Source organism: Durio zibethinus, chromosome 24 (assembly GCF_047325235.1).
Source record: "Durio zibethinus cultivar Kanyao isolate XHJ-2024 chromosome 24, ASM4732523v1, whole genome shotgun sequence".
NCBI lineage: Eukaryota > Viridiplantae > Streptophyta > Magnoliopsida > Malvales > Malvaceae > Durio > Durio zibethinus.
Genome location: NC_143185.1, coordinates 1,091,513 through 1,111,820, shown reverse-complemented (window position 1 = coordinate 1,111,820; position 20,308 = coordinate 1,091,513). Strand labels below are relative to the sequence as shown.

Below are 20,308 nucleotides of genomic sequence, written 5' to 3'. Positions count from 1 at the left end.
TATCTTTAAATATTTTTTACAAAAAAAAAATTCAATTTAAAGTTAATTTTATAATTTAATCTAATTAATTTATATAAATATTTTTAATAAATGACATTTAAAAATTTAAAAATTTAAATTTCTTGGCCCAGGGTACATTGGCACCTGGAGATATCATTCCGATTGTCTACCACAAATGAGACAATAGAGAAGCCTCTTCCCTTTCTTTTTGATTAAACAGCCAAAAGTTGAGTACCAGGGAAGGCATTGGCAAATCAGGCTGAAGCTAAGTGGCAGAAAAAAATATTTTTTCGTTTCAAAATTTGAAATCTCGACCAAGTCATTATCATGGTTTCCAGTTTAAATTGCTTTGGCGCCAATCATGGAATTAATCCTTAGAAGCCATTTTTCCAATTTAATTATATTAAAATTTGTGTTCTAATTGCTTTAATTTCAACCAACCCTATTCGATTAATTTCGGGTTGTTTGTATTTTAAAGGTCTTAGTCTTAAACTTGTGCGTTAGACTTCTAATCTTTAAGCAAATAAAATATTTATCCCATCTTCGTGCATGTTGGTAAAGGACTGGATTGTTAGTTTTAATAATAAAAAATCAAATATTGATAGTTTTAGTTATAAAAAAATTTGATATTTGTCTCATATCTTTAGGGAGTTTTTTTTAATACAAAAGAAGTTGTAATTTGTAAATTGACGAAAGGATTGCAAGTAGAGATATTCATAAATCGAATCAGATTGAATTTATATTTGATATTAATAGATTATATATTTATATAGGTTCGATTTAATCAAATTTAAATTGAAAAAATAAATCTTAAATCCACTTATGAAATTTAATTATATAATAAAAAGTTATAAAAAATAAATTATAAAAATAAAAATTTATATATATACTTATATAATTATGATTTTTTAATTATATATTTTATTCAAATCAGGTTGGATCAAATTCAAATTTTAATTTTTTTGTTCAAAATTCAATCCAAAATTTAAATTAGATTTAAAAATTATACCAAAAATCATTTAACGAATTTTAATTTCTTATTTAAATCCTTTTAAAATTTGGACAAACCTTCATATTTTAATAAGTAGCTTAATTATTGAACAGATCTAATTGCAAATATTGAAATTTTAATCTCAAATTATTAAATATCATCTCTTAAAGATGATTACTATTTTGTACTAGTTTTTTTGCCAATACTATTTTATACTAATTTAGATTGAATGATTTATCAACCTAACTGCTCTCTTGTATGCAATTTAAAAATTTTGTATATGTTAACTAATTACTGTTTTTTATTAAAAATTAATTTTCTAAAAAAAAAAAAAGATGAAGATGCTCAAATCTTTAGTTATCCAAAGCAAAGGGAAGAAAATCATCAAAGATCACATTGGTGGGAAACCATGTATGAAAAAAGTGTCAAACACAATTCTTTTGAGTAAAATTTTGCAGTGGGGTTTCATTGTGCATAAAAAAAAAAATGTTCTTGATCATTAGAAATCATTAGGGGAAACTTAAAGTATACATTGTTTTCAAAAGCAAGTTCAAGGTTTTGTTATCGTAGTCTTATCATTGCTTTAGCTGTGATTTTTTTATGTTTTATCAGGCTCCTCTTTTGTTCCCCCAAAGCCTCATGTAGAAGCTGGTTAACCAAGCCAGAGTGCAAACAGTTTCAAGATCAAGCACATCTGCCTGCCAATGATAGTATCACTCTAATCTTATATTGAAATAATATAATGATTTACGATCGTATATATGTAAAGATTTAATTCTAAATTTATAAAATATTTTTTGTAAAATAAAATTATAAAATTTTTAAATTAAAAATAGATAATACCTTACAAGTTTAATACGAGCCTCTATAAATGATATCAGAATTAAGTTACTAATCGGATGAGAGTTAAGTGTTACATTATAAGAGCTGCCTTTAGAATCTTGTAAAAACTAAATATTATACGATGAGAGCCACTTTTAAAATTTCAGTGTCTTGCCCAACATTTGATGTTATTTGGTGGATCCGTATATTTTGTGTTAGTTTGATAAGAATGTCAAACTTTAACAGAGAAGTTTGTAACGTCTTAATCCTATATTAGGATAATTTAAGGTTTTATTTTAATATATATATATAGAGATTTAATCTAAAACTTATAATAAAATACTTTTTGTGAGATAAAATTATAAAATTTTTTGATCTAAAGTAAATAATATCTCACTAGTTGAGTGTGAATATTCATATTTAAAACATGATTACTTGATACAATAAAAAAAGTGATATAGTTTAAAATTTTAATAAAAATTATATATGAAATTTAACAAAAAATTTTATTTTATATTTTTGTATTAATATTAATTATGGTATATAATTTTTATATAAAATATAATATATATATATATACAAAATTATTAATATTTTATATGATATAAAATACGTCAATTGCTAGGTCTACATGTAACATTGTACTAATATTTTAGTAATGGTATACGTAACGTATCGGTGTGAAGATTAGATGTAACAAAACTTTGAGATATCTTTGATAATATTTTTAAAAAATCCTTTATTATCTGTTTTATTGAACACGTACAAGGCTCGAGCTATCTAACTTGAATGACTTCAGATTAGGACAAAAATACTAAAAAAACCTTAACCTTATTTTTAGGATTATGAACAAATTCATTACAACAAAATTTTTTAATTAAAATTTCATATCTCACTTGGCATTGCATTTACAAATAAAGGTGGTAACCGTTTAAATCAAATGAAATTTGATTTAATTTTTTAGATAAAATATAATATTATAAAATTTTAAAATTCGATACTAATTTGAATTGATTTTTTTTTAAAATTAATCTAATTCAAACAAAATTTTATCGATTCAGGTTAGTTTGATTTAGTGATTTTTAAAAATTAATTTTTTATATATTATTTTAATATAATTTTTAATATATTTAAATATATTTAGATATAAAATAATTATTTTTATTTTATAAAAATTTAAATAATATATAAAAATAATAAAATTATATAATTTGATTCAGTTTGAATTTTTTCAATCTTTTACATTTTAATCTAAAATTTGATTCAAACTTAATATATATATTTAATATTAAAATTTAATTAAAATTAAATAAAAAAAATTATATCCAAACTGAACCGATTGATTTCAAATCGATTTTTAATTTTCTCGATTTTTATTTTTTTCTCACCTCTATTGATAATTAAATGCAGCTCCAATACAAAACGGGCTCTTAGCCCTCAATTTTGTTTTTGGACTTCGGCCTAAAATAAACAGTCTTATCCTTGTTAATGATGAGCCCAAGCCCAAAGGCCCATATTCAAATCCAGATAACAACTAGACCCAAAGTGGGCCTACAATCCGACCAAGACCTTTAAATGTCGTCCCACTTTAGGTGCTAACTGACACGAAAGCCGAAAAGAAAATGGCGTCAACTAAAATCAAAGACAAGCAAAGTACAATTCTACATCTCTCTAAAAGATTTCTTTAAAATCCAATACCAAATTCAAATTTCACAATAATTCAAGGTTATTTTTTCGTTTTCTTTTGATTTTTTTATGTGCTTCTTTCTTTCTCAGCTTCTGCTAAAAGAGTAGCTGTTGTTGGCGCTGGTGTAAGGTATTTTTTTTTTCGAATTTTTTTGTTTAATTTTTGGATATTTTGATTAGGAGAATGAAATGCCTTATCAAGAAGCTGGAATTTGAAAATTTTGATGAAAATTTGATGTTAAGAGCTAATTTTATTTTGAAATTTTGGAAATGAACTTTTTTTTTACATAAATTTTGAACGCAATCTTATATTTGTTTGGGGAAAATTGACTATAATCAAGTGGACTCGCGGCGGCTTACAAGTTGAGATCACATGGTTTGAATGTTTCGGTGTTTGAAGCTGAAGGACGAGCTGGAGGGAAGTTAAGAAGTGTTTCCCGGGAGGGTTTGATTTGGGATGAAGGAGCAAATACAATGGTAAAAGTTTTTTAAAAATAATGTTTTTGATTATAATTGCTTGGTTTAGTTATATATATATATATGTATGTATGCATGTATGTATGTATGTGTATTTTGGATAATCTGAATGAATTGATGGTGTTGGTGTTGATGCTAATGTTTATTGATTAGTGCAGACTGAAAGTGAGATTGAAGTGAGAAATTTGTTTGATGAACTCGGTATTCGAGATAAGCAACAAGTTGTAAGCATTTCTATAGCTATATTGATTACATTTTAAATGCTAATTCAGGAGCTATTAGTTGTAAGTTTGTCCTTCAATACCACATTCTTTGCAAGTTTGCTGGTTTTAGTTGAAAGCTTGGACGCCCATGAAGGATGATATTGAAAGTGAGAGTATCACATTTTTTGTTAACATGATTATTGGTGGCATTTTGCAGCCGATTGCACAGAACAAACGTTATATTGTGAGAAATGGGGTGCCTGTATTGGTATGCTTTGCTTGCTCCATCTTTACTGCTATTTGAATTTACATCTTCTCACAGTAAGACTATATACACCCTAAGATATGTTTGTACCTGGGTCTGAATGTGGTCCCTATCTCTGCTTGGTTTTTGTGCTAGATTCCCACAAGTCCCATCGCACTAATCATGAGCAACATTCTTTCGGCAAAATCAAAGGTTTGTTTGTTAGAACATATTTCGGGCATGCCCAGTGGATCAGAAATTTTCAATGTCTTATACTACCATTTGTTTCTGTAATGGTTATGAGCATGCCTATATGGTTCCAGTTTTGTTTTTGCAGTTTCAGGTAATTTTGGAGCCTTTTTTGTGGAAGAAAAGTGATGCTTCAAAAGTATCTGATGCTTACAATCAGGAAAGGTGATAAACTCAATCCAGTTTTCCATTGTTATAGCATGCTTTTTTTTTGGACTGTTTGTCTCTTTACTTGTTGCTGCTTGAGGATGTGTCTTGTTTCTTTACTTTATGTTTTCAATTTCCATGCAGTGTGGGAAGATTCTTTCAGCGTCATTTTGGACAAGAGGTATGCTTTGCTTTCTAATTCCTTTACTCCATGTTATCTATTCCCCAATCATGTTGCCAAATATAACTTTTTTGGTTTTCCCTTTTTACTTGGGTTCTGTGTTGACTTGTGTAAACATTCAAATTTAATGGACTTGAGAAAAATGATAGGAGGACGATTACCTGAAACATTGTGAAAGGTTGATGCCTTTGATGTCCATTTACTTATTGATTTTGTTCTATAAGGTTGTGGATTATCTCATCGACCCTTTTGTTGCTGGCACAAGTGCTGGAGATCCCCAATCTCTTTCTGTGAGTAACATATCTTTGGACTAATCTATTTAAGTTTCATGGAAGGAAGAATAAACCTGCTTTTCCTTCAATTTACATTAATCATCAGTGTTTTCCGATGCTTTCATGAGCCATGAAGTGGGTCTTGTTGGTGATGGTTCATTTTATCTTTCTCCTTTTCTTGTTAAAAACAGATGCGCCATTCCTTCCCAGAGATATGGGATCTTGAGCAAAGGTATTTCTTTGGCTGATATTTGCTGAACAAATTGAAACAAATTTTGTTTCAATCTCTGAATTCAGATATGATGTCAATTTGTTCACTTTGTCCTAGAGCCATTAAATTGCTTATTCTAAACTTATGAGGGATTATAGGTAGTTGTTATTACTCTCCCTAGGCACTGGAAGACTAATTTACTAATATGAAATTGATAGATACTCTTTGCTTTCTCATACTCTGTAAATTTCTGTGATCTGGGACAACTGCTGATGACATCACGATTTGGGACTATTCTGTCAGTTTTATGTTGCTTCTTTTGCAATTTTACCAAAGCATTCTTTTACATATAAAAACATTCAGTTGTGAACACACAAATTATAGTTTTGGCCTTCATGGTATTTGTTTAAAGTTAGAATGAGCACGTTTAAATTTGGACTAGGTGTATCTCAAAATTGCCTCCAATGTGTGTTCAAGAACCGTATCTGGCTGTCAATTGTTGTGAATTTCTATTACCTGGATGCATTATATTTTTAAAAATAGGCGGCATTTGCTGAAAATTTAGTAGTGAAAGAACTATTACATTCTTTTGCTAACTAAAACCATTGTTAATTTTTTGGTCGATGCTTGTTCATTTTCTTGCTTGTCAGGTTTGGCTCTATCATCGTTGGAGCAGTTAAATCTAAATTATCTGCCAAAAGGGAAAATAGTGGAGAAACAAAATCTTCAGTGAAAAAGAATGCTCTGCGTGGCTCATTTTCCTTTCAGGGTGGAATGCAGGTAAATGATTTATGGATAACTTGTTTGCACACCCATTTCTTATTCTTCAGATTTTACTAGGGTTATAATTTTAACCCAAATATAGGTTAAAATGTCCGTTCCCTTAGCTTTACCAAAAGGTCTTATTTCCTATTCTTTTAGCATCAATAACTTGAACCAGATATGGTCTTTTTAACTGATACTCTCATGATATTGCCACAAACTTTTATCATTTAAATATGGTCCTTTATTTTTGGATGTCTTTTGCAGACGCTTACTGATATGTTGTGCAAAGATCTTTCCAAAGATGAGCTTAAACTGAAATCAAAGATTTTGTCATTATCTTACAGTCATGGTGGGAAGTCTACATTAGAGAATTGGTCTCTCTCTTATGCTTCTGACCGTGACAAGCGCTCGCAAGGTTCATCTTTTGATGCTGTAATAATGACGGTTAGTTGGACTCTGTTTAGTAGACAATCAACCTGTAGAAATTATTCTTATTTGATACTGCCAAAAGAACATCTTGTGTTTTGACATGCAATCTGCTATGCATTATACTTATTTGTTAAAAGATATCATTTCTAAAAGATCATGAATTTTTTATTTTTTATTTTTTATTGCAGGCTCCCCTATGCAATGTTAAAGAAATGAAAATTATGAAAGGCGGAAAGCCCTTTCCATTGAACTTTATCCCTGAGGTATTTGCAATTTGATTTGAGGAAAATGCTTATATTTAGAATATGTCAGTTTCCTTGTCAATCTACATGGGATGACGCAAATATTTTTGATTTTTGAATGAGCAAAAATGCTTTTAGTATCAGTTTAAGTTTATAGTCATGTACTCACCTTCTCTTGCCATTAAAATGTAGGTGAGTTATATGCCAGTATCTGTTATTATTACCACCTTTAAGAAGGAGAATGTCAAGAGACCGCTAGAAGGATTTGGTGTTCTTGTACCTTCAAACGAGCAACAAAATGGTCTAAAAACTTTGGGTAATGCTTGGCTATGGTACAGTACATTTAAGATTAACTCGTATATTTTTCCATAGTGTGTTCATTGTATGTATTGACTCTTTGCAGGTACACTTTTTTCATCTATAATGTTTCCTGATCGTGCACCTAATAATTTGTATCTCTATACTACCTTTGTTGGAGGAAGTCGAAATAAGGAGCTGGCAAAAGCCTCGACGTAAAGAAAACTTGATAGTTTTTTTATTTTACTATACTTTTCTTGAGTCATTGTATGTATAACTATTTTTCTAATAATTTTCATTGAAAAATCATTGTTTTAGAGATGAGTTAAAGCAAATTGTTACTTCTGACCTTCGGCAGTTGATGGGAGTGGAGGGAGAGCCCACATTCTTGAAGTACATGAACCATTACCTTAACATTTCATTTATTGTTACTGCTTATGTACGAGTTCTGAGATAAAATACACTGCTTCCATACATTTTCTGACAACTTGAAAATTTCTTAATAACAGTCATTTCTACTGGAGCAAGGCGTTTCCCTTATACGGCCGTAACTATGCTTCAGTATTGGAAGCAATTGAAAAGATGGAGAGAGATCTTCCTGGATTCTTCTATGCAGGTAAGTAACTGCCGTTATACTTGGAAGTTTATAAGCAGTAATAAATCATTCACCTCGGTCCTTTCCTGTAGAAAGAGTTGGCACTTGGATGCAAAAGCAAAATTTGAAATCTTAATAATAACCGGGAAGATTTTGACCTGAGATTTTCATTGCTGTCAATCACATTCAGTGCACTTATCAACTTTTAACAAATTAATTTGTATTACTTTCAGATGGTGAAATGAATCATTTAGAAGTTAACATCTGAAAGAATGATTGTTCTCCGGAAGTGCTTGTCTGAATATAAGATAATGAATCGGCACGATTATCAGTTTTTATAACCTTTTATTTGTGTGAACTGTGAACCACATTGCTAGGTAACCACAAAGCCGGATTATCTGTTGGCAAAGCAATTGCTTCTGGGTGCAAAGCAGCTGATTTTGTAATCTCGTATTTGGAATCTTCGCATCAGAAAGATGGATCACCATCGAAATAGGAATTATACTGTTTGTTGATTATGATATAATCTAATCCTTTGTTTTACTGTCTTTTGGTTTCTGTATGAAATATGATGTAGAAAATGGGCATGCATTCACAGAATGCACGATATACCCTTGAGGGGATCTTGAAAAATATACCCTATCTGAAGAAGGAACCAGTTCATCACAATTATTATGCTTCATTGTCTGCAACACAATGGCTTGCCGTTCCTTGTTGAATATTTTATTATAGGTGCTTTGACAAGCTTGAAGTTGCTCAGAATACCCAACAATCATGTCGATTGCGTTTGGATTAATTGATATGTTATTAATGATTCGATGCTGGCAAATATTGCGGATTCAAAAATTTTTTTATGTGCATAATGTTCTATTTGATCATATAATTATAAAAATAAGGATCAGAGGTGGATTAAAAAATTAAAAAAAAAAACCAACAATCATCAACAAAAAGTAAATTTAATGATTGGTGTATTTATATTATATAAAATATTAAAATTTATGTATTTTTATTGTGTTTTATATATAAAATCATGTGTTAAAATATGTATTTATACAAAATCAAAAAGAAATATGTTTTAATTTTATTACATTCATACATGATTATTGTATTTATATTTTTGGTATTATACTTATATTGTAATATCATGTTGTGATTTAAATGACTCGTTTGGTCATCAGATTACCCAACTGATTAAAGCCCAAAAAGCGTGGGTCCACTTTCATGGGGTGCGTGTGTTATTGAAAAGCGAAAAACAATATTATCATGTTATCAATAAATGGTTGATTTAATCGGTTAAATTTATTTTTTTTTAACGAAAAAATTTTGGTTCTAGTCTTGTCGGTAGCTACTTATTGAGATAATTTTAAATTCATCACTTACAGTCACTTATCTTAGATCATCGAATACGATATATTTTATCTTGATTTGAATTCGAATCTTATCGATAACTATTTGTTGGAGTCATCTCAAATGAATTATTTATAGTTATTTACCTTATAATATCAAATACGATATATTTTATCCTTAATAATTTATTTACCCAAAATTTTATTTCTTACAAAAAAAAAAAAAACAATATAACGTCGGTTAAAGCAGCCAACCAAGACAGACCAGACACGAGTTTTAAACGCTTGTTTCAATTTAGTCCCACGCTCAATTCAAAAGAGTCACGCAACTCAGAAACCTTATAGTACATTACACAATTTAAAATATAATATAATGATATGATAAAAATAAAATATAAAATAATATAATTTAAAATTTTAATAATAATTATATATAAATATAATAAAATAAAAAATATTTTATATTTTTACATTTACATAATTTATGACACAAATTTTATATAAAATTTAATATAAATACATTATTTTAATATTTTAATAATATAAATATAATTATTACATTTAATAAAATTCAGCCGAGATTTTCTATCACTTTCCATATAAGCGCGTGTTAAAATCTCCTTACAAATAATAACGTCTTCGCACAATTAATTTATTTAAATAGAACCATTTCCGCCAACGCAGCACAATTAAAGCGGAAAACGACACGAGAAAACCTTCCAAAACTGCAGCGTTTAACCTTCGGCAGAACCAAATTTTTGGTTTTTTATTAATTAACTTTTAATGAACTTAAATGTTTCTATTTTTAGTTGCAATAATATATTTATATCTTTTTCCTCTTTTTTTTTTTAAGCTTTCTTTAGCTTACTTAATGTCCATTGCATGAATGAGCTCAAAGTTCCTTTGTTAATTTCATTGCTTTAATTCTTTTTTCTGTTTTGGAGCTATGATTATAAGCTATTTTTCTGTTTTGGATTAATTCTTCATTTTTATGTTAATAATGTCTGCCTGAGTGGTTTAGCTTTTGAGTGCAACTATCATTTGTTACTTTATGTTTCTTTTAGTTTTTGTTCTATTGGAAGCTACATGCCCTTATGTTTGGTTGTTGAGAAAATGCAGGAAATTTGCCTTTAATTTGTTTCTTGGGCTTACAAATGAGTCTTCTTAAGCTGGTGGTAATTTCGTTTTTGCTTGATCCTTCATGGTAAAATGTATTAGGATTTAGGATTATAAGCTTGGTTGTTTTTAGTTATGCCGCTTGTGCACTTAATGCTTGATGCATAGTTTCTCTAATAAAATTAAAAATTTATAACGCTTTCTGCATTGTAGGAATTCAACTACCTTTCGGATTAAATAGTTTAAGATTAAACACATCCAGGTAAAAATACTAGTTTTTGAGTGCAAAGAACCGGAGAGGGCCAATGGTTCATGTTGATTATCTAATCCACATTCAGGAGATTAAACCTTGGCCCCCATCTCAGTCACTGAGATCACTTAGTTCCGTCCTGATTCAGTGGGAAAATGGTGAACATAGATCAGGGTCTACCAACACTGTTTCACCTACACTTGGTTCCATTCTTGGTGAGGGAAAAATTGAGTTTAATGAGTCATTTAAGTTACCTGTGAATCTAGTGAGGGACATGTCTGTTAAAGGCAGGGATGGTGATGTGTTCCAGCAGAATTGCTTAGAATTTAACTTGTATGAGCCTGGAAGGGATAAGATCCAGTTGTTATCTACTGCCATTGTGGATTTGGCGGAATACAGTGTGATCAAAGAGACATCAGACATTACTGTTCCAATGAACAGCCAGAGGAGCTTTAGTAACACTGGTCTGCCAATTTTGTATATTAAAATTGATCGACTTTATAAGGGTCGGAACAGCTCTTCATCAAAAGGCAGCCTGTCCAAAGAGCCATCGCTGGACCAAAAAGGAAGTGAGTCTGTTTCTGCTCTGATGGATGAAGAATATGCTGAGGAAGTTGAGGTTGCTTCATTCACTAATGATGATGTTTCTTCACACTCATCTCTGACTGTTTCTTCTTCAACTTTGGAATCAAATGGAAGTTCACTTCCTCGAAATGAGGTAGCTTTTAGTTTTTTCCTTTATGACCTTCATATGGGGTTAATTACTTTTTCTTTCTCTTTTCTGTGTTGTGGCATTAAAAATTCCATTTATTTAGGAGTAATGAACCTTTTTCGTTGCATCTTTTTTCGGATGGAATCAAAATCTCCCATATCCACCCTTAGATCATGATGCTGTTGGGGCATATCTTATGGTCAGCCTAATGGTATGCCTTGATTTTGTCTTTGAAAAATTAAATTGCACTAGGTAATATAGTAATTGGTACTGAATTGCAGAATGGATCAGTCACCGTAATTGATTGCAAGGGAGAAGTTAAAGGGGAACATGCCTTGGCTTCAAAGTTGCACCTGGAAAGAACAAATGTGGCAACACTGGTCAAACAACATGAAAACTCGAAGGGGAATTCATCTTACTCATCATCAACAGACTTATCATCTGACTTCGAGAGCTCAGTAGATGCTCGTGCTTCCGCATTTAACTCTTATAGTTCCAATTCACCTGTACGAGATAACGTTGTTAACCATAAAGTTCATATGTCTTCATCATCCTTGGTTAATGAAAATGCACAGGTTGAAACCAACAAAAGCATGAGAAGCAATGATCATGAAGATTTATCTCAGAAGGTTCATGAAATGGTTGCCAATAAAGGAACCGCGGTTAGGTGTGATGGTCAAAGTAAAGAAGAGACATCTGCTAGTTCTAAGGTCAATTTGGCATCCTCAGGTAACAGTCCTCAGGTTGATAAGCAGGAATCTAAAGATTTTAGTGATTCTCTAGTTGATGGAGAAGATGATAGGAAAGCTCAAAGAAATGGCAAAATTTTCTCTAAGGAGGCTTGAGCCGCTGATGATGCATATGATAATTTTTTGGAAGGAAACTCAGGATATGATTGGCAAGAAAATGGACATGAAGGACAATACTTGGAAGAGAAAAGGTATTCTACTGGAGATGAACAATTTTATATTCATTCACAAGAAAATTCTTTAAGACGGCGGAATCTTGGAGCAAAGGCCAATGCCGTAAAAAGTGACAGACTAAAGCGTGTCAAATCTGTTCGATCTTCATCAGACTCAGTTAGGAGCAATGGGTTGTTTAGCAATAATCAGCATGCAGAATTGAAGGATGTTGGTGTTCAGGGGGACGCGCAGCATGGGCCTGGAACCATCAGAAGCAAATCAAGCAGTGAAAGGAAAGATGCTAAGGTATACCCCAAGGATACTAGAAGTGCCATTTTGGAGAACAAAATGCAGCAGTTGGAAAACAAGATAAGGATTCTTGAGGGAGAGTTGAGAGAAGCTGCTGCTGTTGAGGCTGCTCTGTACTCAATAGTTGCTGAGCATGGAAGCTCCATGAGTAAGGTTCATTCTCCAGCTCGGCGCCTTTCTAGGTTGTATCTTCATGCTTGTAAGGAAGGCTTCCAATCAAGGAGAGCGAGTGCAGCTAGAAGTGCCGTTTCTGGACTTGCAGTGGTTGCAAAAGCATGTGGAAATGATGTTCCGAGGTACATTCAAGTCATATTATTCTCGTTGTTCTACCTGAACATTCTTTACCACCAGTTTGCATTAATGTCTTAAAAGTTCTATTAACTAATTTCTCAGTTCTACAGCATATGAAGCTGGATTTTCCCAAAGATTTAGTTGTAATAACTAGTCTTTTTGATTGTTCACTTACGGGGGATCGAATTTTTTTTTCTTTTTTTGGTGGGAAAAGAAAGTGGGGAGGGGAGGGAGCTGTATCTGCCTTTCCGTGAATCGAAATACCACGAATTGAGAAGTGAAATTTGAAAAGTTCAGAGCAATTTTTCTTTAGATGTTGTAATAGGTTAAAGTTCTGGTGATATCTCTTGCCAAGGCCGAAGTTGGTGAGTAAAATCATTGGTTAGAGACTGGTCTATGTTACACTGTCTTGCTAATTAAAACTTCAAATATGAAGCTATGATAAGTTCATGAAACTATTATGACTTCTCACGAACTCATATGTCATATGTATGATGATTACAGGTTGACATTTTGGTTGTCAAACTCTGTTGTGTTGCGAGCAATTATAAGTGAAAGCATTGGGGATTTGGAGTTACCACTCCCTGCTGGACCCATAGAAAGAAATGAAGCTGGAGAGGGAAAGAAACAGGTGTCATCTCCCTTGAAATGGAAAGAATCCTCTCCTGGCAAAAAAGAAAATAAACTTTTCACATATAGTGACTGGGACAATCCACTTGCCTTTACTTCAGCTCTAGAAAGGGTTGAAGCATGGATCTTTTCCAGAATCATCGAGTCTGTTTGGTGGCAGGTAACAATTAAATCTTTTTCCCTATCAAGTTGTTTCAATAAAATATATGATGACACACTGAATCACAAACTGGGATAGTTGGCTAACCGAAATATGTTCCTTATTTCCATCTCAGACTCTCACTCCACATATGCAGTTAGCGGCTGGAAAGGAAATTGATAGTGGTATGGGCTGTGGCTCAAGTAAAAGCTTTGAGAGGATATCTAGTTCAAGTGATCAAGGCCAAGTGAATTTTTCCTTAGACCATTGGAAGAGGGCTTTCAAGGATGCTTGTGAAAGACTTTGCCCGGTTCGAGCTGCGGGGCATGAATGTGGCTGCTTGCGTTTGCTGTCTAGACTGGTAATATTCTCTTTTGAACAATTGATTAAATGGCACTGAAGTATGACACACTAACAATCTATTTTGCAGTTGGAGGTTGATGGTATCTGAAACAATCAGCATTCTTGTTAGTGAATTAACATTTAAATGAGCATTAAGTTGTTTGTATACAATAAGAGACTTTATAAAAGTCTTGAAGATAAAAACAATTATGAATTTCTAAAAGAGCTAAAGTGATTGTTGCTTTGCTTCTTACTCTTGCGGTTTTAAGTAATTTAACTTTTGCGGTATTCTTTTGATGGTTGCTTTGTCATCTTATTGGGAACTGACACTGGTCTTTTTCCCCTATTCTGATGGTTTTCTTTTTCTTGTAAATTGAATATGCTATAATTCTTCATCCATATCACGCCTCTAGATAATGGAGCAATGCATGGCTAGATTAGATGTGGCTATCTTCAATGCCATTCTTCGTGATTCTGGCGATGAGATCCCTACTGATCCTGTGTCTGACCCCGTTAGCAATCCTCTTGTGCTTCCCATTCCAGCTGGGAAAACAAGTTTTGGTGCTGGTGCACAGCTGAAAAATGTGGTAAGCAATGCAAATGTGGTAGTCTCGAGGTTAATTGTTGAGTGAAATCATTTTATATTATGCCGTTATAATTCATAACCATTCTCCACTGGTAGTTATATCAAAGTCTGCAAACTTTTGATATTACTTTTCCTTCTTGGTGTGGGCTGCCTGGGATGGCAGTTGTTTGACTGGCATGGCTTTCCTCCTGACTCTGCCTAGGCTATTTGGAATTTTGCATGGTTGATCTTATTAAATTGGATTTTTTTTGTGTCCAATTTGGTTAAGATGGTGAAAGCAACTCGTGTTGAATTTCACTTTTGTGGATGTCAGATCGGTAACTGGTCTAGATGTTTGACTGACGTCTTTGGTATAGACGATGATGACTCAGTGGGAGATGAGAATGACCAGGATGACAGTGACGAGCGACAAGACACATCCTTAAAGTCTTTTCATCTCCTTAATGCATTGAGTGATCTCATGATGCTTCCCAAGGACATGCTACTATGTAGACCTATCAGGGAAGAGGTTTGGCACCCTAACTTCAGACCTTTTATTTAATCTCCGGGCTTTGTGGTCTTTACTTTGCTGTTTATTCACAGTTCTTGATCGTTATTTTTTCAGGTATGTCCGACATTTGGGGCAGCATTGATCAAGAGAATTCTTGACAACTTTATCCCAGACGAGTTTTGCCCTGATCCAGTTCCAGATGTTGTGCTTGAAGCCCTGGAGGCAGAGGTTAGTCATAAAATCTGGAAGTACTCCTAGATTAGGCTTTTACCATGTGCACCTGAACTCAACTTCAAAGGATTCATGAATTATGATATGTGCTTGAGCTTGACATATCTACATGGACAAAGAACATTACTCGAGGAGTAAAGATTTCCTCAAGTAGAACTAGGATTTGCTAACCTATCCCTTCGAAGATATGAAAAAACCTTTGTGCCTCTATTTTGCATCAGGATCCTGTTGAAGCCAGGGAAGGGTCTGTCACAAACTTTCCATGTGTTGCATCTGCTCCAGTTTATTCACCGCCTTCAGCAACATCTGTTGTTAGCATCATTGGAGAAGTTGGAAGCCAATCTCAGCTGCGAAGAAATGGGTCCTCAGTACTCAGAAAATCATACACAAGCGATGATGAGCTTGATGAATTGAATTCACCCTTGGCTTCAATCTTCATTGATGGCTTCCGATCATCACCTGTTCAATCAAAGCTTAATTGGATATCAAAGGGAAATGGCTATCATAATGCTACCAGATATGAACTCCTAAGAGATGTATGGATGAACTCTGAATGATTGTAGATTATATGTTCATGAGTGTATAAATGGTTGACACTGCCTTTTATTTTCTAGAGCTGCAAATCTGTAGGTAAGTTTCGGTTCGTTATTCTAAATTGATGTTTCTGTACAAAGAAAAGATTGACCATTATTGTGGTTTTTACCAAAGCAATGATCAATGGAGCGTCTCATCCAAAATAACTTCTGAAGAGTCGTAAGCTTTATTACTTTTTATGGTAACTGAGCATGATCCTTCACTCTCGGTTAATGAATTCCAGCAGAAACTTTCAAACCTTGTATGAGTAAATGGCTGCTTTAGATGAATTTCCTCAGCAATTATCAATGGCACCTCCCTTACCTGGTAAGCAAGCACAAAGGGTGAAGAAAGAGAACACCAAGAATTCTGAGAGAGTCTTTGACAACATCAAACATGCCGATGGGAATGAAAAGAGAATGCATCATTTATATTATAGAAGTGGTCATACAGGCCAATGATCATCTCTGCTCTTCATCTCTAGCCAAAATTACATTACACACTTTTAAACTGCATGGTACCTCACTAAAGGGAAAACAAAAATTCAAGGCAAATCCAACTTGGGTGTTCGCCACACTCAAAACTTATCTATCACTCATTCTTATATATATTTACTACTACGCCGGAATATGAATTAAGGTTTATTAACCACTAGGTTTAAAGAATAACAAAGTTTATGCTGTCACTTTCGGCGAAGAACTGAGAGCATTCATGTGTTGGAGATGTAAAGCAGCCAAAAGACCTTGCCATGTATCACCAGGTGCACCGGCCACCTGATAGTTGAGAAGCTTCTTTTGCTTACTGTAGTAATCCTCCAATGACTTGGCCTGTGAAGATCAAGATTATTTGGTTAGGAAAAAAACTTCCACCTTCCATTCCCATTTCAAAAAATCAAATAGCTTATTATCATGAAATTTAATACTACACATTCACTAGTCAAAGAACTCAAAAAGGACTGATAAATAACAGGTACCAGACCAATGGATAGTCCAAACAAAGGTCCCAGAAGTCTTATATGTTGAAAAAATGTGGAAACCCTTGCAGCCAATTTAGAACATGTTCAATGGATTACCTAAAACTACTTTGAAAACATTAGACAATGATATCAAACAGGAATATTACCTGCTCTGTGTATTCAAGGACATTTTCCTTCCAGGAACTTCCTAATGTCTTGGAGTTGCCTAAGTGAAGGAACTCACTTTCTGAACTCTTCTTTAGCAGGTACTCTTCAGTACATTTAAAGTTCACAACCAGATCAATATCAGCAATTTGGTCAAGAATCTCCTGAAAGAAAAACAAATGAGAACAAGCATTTCAATAACAAATAAAAAAGGAAAAAAAAAAAATCTGCAGCAGACTGTTCCATTCAGCTTAGAAATTTTAGAACCAAAAAGAGATTGATTTGCCTCTAACCAGATTGCAATTGTAATCAGAGGATATATATAATTATCGTATAAATACCAAGATACAAAAAATGTAAATGCCATCAAAATCAAAGATGACTTACAGCCTGAACCCTGGTACGAGGAATCCCATCGAGAATGAAACCATTTTCACCTCCATAGTAACCTTCTTCAAGTCTCTTGGACAACAAGGCAAAAATTACATCCTCTGGAACAAGCTTCCCTTCATTCACCGCATTTGCAATCTGCACCCAAGGGACAGCAACCAATTAGCACTCTTCACTATATCATATATTAAACAAAGTTCATAATCAGCACAATTAGTACAATTAACACATACAAAAGTTCATCAATCAGACAATCAATTTTCGAATAAAACATTAAAAATCTATCTCTTTCTACGTACTAACAAAAAAAACCCACTTTGAAAAATACCCAAATTTATTCAAAAACAAAATAAAAGGGAATAAATTCCAATAAAAGAGATAGAAAAAGTGACCTGTTTGTAAAGAGAAGAACGAGGATTAAGCTCTTGTCTAACAAGGGTACCCATTGAAATATGAGGAACTTCTAGAAGCTTCGAAAGCCTCTCTGCATAAGCATGACGTTTCACTCCAGGCTCTCCTATAAGCACCCACTGGACTCCCCTCTCCGGCGCTGAGCCATCCGCGTCAACCTTTGTCTGAGCTGGGCGCCGGTCCCGATGAGCCTGCTCGTACTCGTAGTATTCATAGTCGTAGTCAAGCTCCAACGCAGCCGCTGTTCCGAAGGCTCGGAGCCCACGTCGAATTGGGTTCACGACAAAGGAAGTGGCGGCGGTGGCAACTCGGAGTTTGGGTAGCCATGCCATGGTGGCGGTAGGGTTTTGGAAATGCTGGAGAGGGATAACAAAAGGTAGGATCTTTCGTCCTTCTTTTGTAGAGAGAGAATTGTGAAATTTGATAAATGCCACTGTTGAATGAGAAAATTACGACAGTAACGTTGACTGATGTCAGTTATAGGAAGGTGGAAAAAAACATGGTTTTTTAACCATAAAAATGTTGTGTTGTCATGATCTGATTTGTGGGTTTGGTCTGTTTAGAAGAGTAAAGTTCACGTGTAAATTGTCGGGGCTTTGGTTGTCCACGGGACATGGGGTCATGGAAGGTTTAGAGAGTGACACGTGTAGATCCCTTGAAAGAGTCAAAAGCTTCTATTTCCGCCACGTAGCAAATGGAGGCCCAACTCTTCTAAAATATTTAGTAAACCCAAAACAAATTGGGTGGACGAATGGCTCCATCAGCTAGCATAAAAAAAGCATACAAGAAAGCAATCAATAAGAAATTTACGTTAAAAAATAAATTTTTGATTCCACAACTATAAGTGAAAGATTACCAGGAATCTAATTCTAGCTAATTTGCATGCAGACTGAGAATTCTGAATAAAAATCTGATTCTCAGCAATCTTGATCAATAATGTCAAATTTGGATGCAAGATCAAGTCATACTTTAATTGATCGGTCACAAATTGCAGACATGGATGTAAGCTAATCTTTTGAACTTGCATAAAGAAGATGCTTGGAGAAATAACCTCTATATAAACCCAGGCCCTGCCTGGAAGAGCTTAAGAAAGCCCTCAATGACCTTGGTCTCTTGCAGCACTTCATGCTGATGAAATTGGAGATGGGTTCATAAGTGAGGAAGAGTTGGAAGCTCTTGTTCAATATGCTGTAGGACTTGGTTATATGGGGTAAGCTTAAGCTTGGTAGATACTTTGGGGGCAAGAAATAATCTATATATGGGGAATTAATCCTAGAATGTGTAAGGGATAATTTATTTTCTTGTTATATACATAAGCTTGATAGTCTGTTTATGTTTACATGAACAGTAATTAATATTTGTGAAGGCCTCAAAGCCTCAAATTTTGGAGTAAAAACTTGTTTTTACCAATATAAATGATGAATTGCCTGCATTAATTAATATAATCTAAGATCACTCCAATTAAATGTCCTAATCAATTATCGATTCGGAATTATAAATTTATTATGTACCAACTTTTGATTTGAGCGTCGAAATACAAACGCAAAAAAGATTCTCTATTTTTATCTTTAATCATTTTTTTTTTTTTTGTGATTTTCAGATTTTAACGCTCATTTCGGAGCTCGGCAAAAACAAACTTTATGGGCCAATGATTTCTATTTGTTGGTTTTAACCGTTAAGTAAATCAAAAGATCTGTCAAAATCGCATGTGAACTTCCATGATCAAATTTCCAAATCTGTAAGAGCAAGTCTTTTATATGAATATGCATGTTGGAGAAATTCAACAATTCAGAAACAGAATCATTCAGTTCCAAACCCATTAAACAAACCATAGCACTGAATAAACATCCATAGTAGCCATTAGAGATGACAGAAATTAAGCTGGCAATTTACATTTTCATTGCTTATCCAAGCCTTATACGTGTACGCAATTAGTTCAGCTTGGATTCTTTTAGAATGATGCTCCAGGTGAATTTCACCAATGTAAGTCATGTACAGAAATCCATCTTCATGGTATTTTTTTCGTAAATTGCAGACAGCATATCATGGCGGCTGAAGCAATAGATAACTTATGTCACAAGAATTAAAGGTATGATTACTGCTTTTTGACAAAGATGAATTCCTTTACCCATCATTCATTGAGCCACCTTGTTTCGAAATTTCCATAAACCAATCTTAGCCATAAAGGATCACCAAGAATCTAATTCTGGTTTTTCGTGCAAGACTTAGTTTCACGTGACAATTTGCAGTCCAAAATTTCTAAAGCAAATATGATTCCTATTCTTTTGATAAATAATGTTGAGCATTTTAAGATTTGTCAACCACAGAAAAAATGTTCTCTCGGGAAAAAAGCCATAATATATATATATATATATATATCAAATACACTATAAGTAAAGTTTTTTTAACTTTACAAACATATTAATAGGATATTCCTTAATGTATATTTAAAAAAATAAAAAAATAAATTAAAAAAATAAAAAAATATGTTATATATCCTATTAACTTTCCTTATGGAATTAAAAAATTCTAATACCCATGAAAAATTATTTAATATATTAACAGTAAAATAAATTATTTGATACACTGACAATAAAATTTTTTAACTCTATAAATCAAGTTAATAAAGTGACATATATCATTTAATGTATATTTAAAA

General features: G+C 33.1%; 2 protein-coding genes and 1 pseudogene across 4 annotated transcripts; 2 read left to right on the top strand and 1 right to left on the bottom strand.

The window, feature by feature from the left end:
- The first annotated feature begins 3,414 nt into the window (after positions 1–3,414).
- HEMG2 (Flavin containing amine oxidoreductase family) lies at positions 3,415–8,480 on the top strand. 2 transcript variants are annotated; one of them, XM_022918540.2, is made up of 18 exons: positions 3,415–3,466; positions 3,590–3,629; positions 3,841–3,976; positions 4,135–4,200; positions 4,397–4,447; positions 4,580–4,636; positions 4,761–4,837; positions 4,964–5,000; positions 5,225–5,290; positions 5,464–5,504; positions 6,134–6,263; positions 6,513–6,692; positions 6,866–6,940; positions 7,112–7,235; positions 7,323–7,431; positions 7,535–7,609; positions 7,726–7,832; positions 8,189–8,480. In XM_022918540.2, the coding sequence occupies exons 1-18, from the start codon at positions 3,436–3,438 to the stop codon at positions 8,305–8,307; spliced, it is 1,521 nt and encodes a 506-aa protein (XP_022774275.2). In that variant the 5' UTR covers positions 3,415–3,435; the 3' UTR covers positions 8,308–8,480. The 2 variants fall into 2 exon arrangements, with proteins under 2 accessions (XP_022774275.2, XP_089609629.1); XM_089753503.1 differs by having other exon boundaries at positions 5,150–5,290.
- Positions 8,481–10,047: 1,567 nt separating this feature from the next.
- LOC111317311 (uncharacterized) lies at positions 10,048–15,852 on the top strand (annotated as a pseudogene). Its single transcript, XR_016333150.1, has 8 exons — positions 10,048–11,241; positions 11,517–12,742; positions 13,242–13,527; positions 13,643–13,867; positions 14,262–14,435; positions 14,748–14,942; positions 15,039–15,152; positions 15,377–15,852. The product of XR_016333150.1 is annotated as an uncharacterized LOC111317311 (transcript).
- Positions 15,853–16,131: 279 nt separating this feature from the next.
- Positions 16,132–18,088, bottom strand: LOC111316556 (putative adenylate kinase 7, mitochondrial). The gene is made up of 4 exons (XM_022918539.2): positions 17,631–18,088; positions 17,236–17,376; positions 16,851–17,012; positions 16,132–16,555 (listed from the first exon to the last, which is right to left on the bottom strand). Exons 1-4 carry the CDS (start codon positions 17,979–17,981, stop codon positions 16,403–16,405), a joined length of 807 nt encoding a protein of 268 aa, XP_022774274.2. The 5' UTR covers positions 17,982–18,088; the 3' UTR covers positions 16,132–16,402.
- Positions 18,089–20,308: the final 2,220 nt, after the last annotated feature.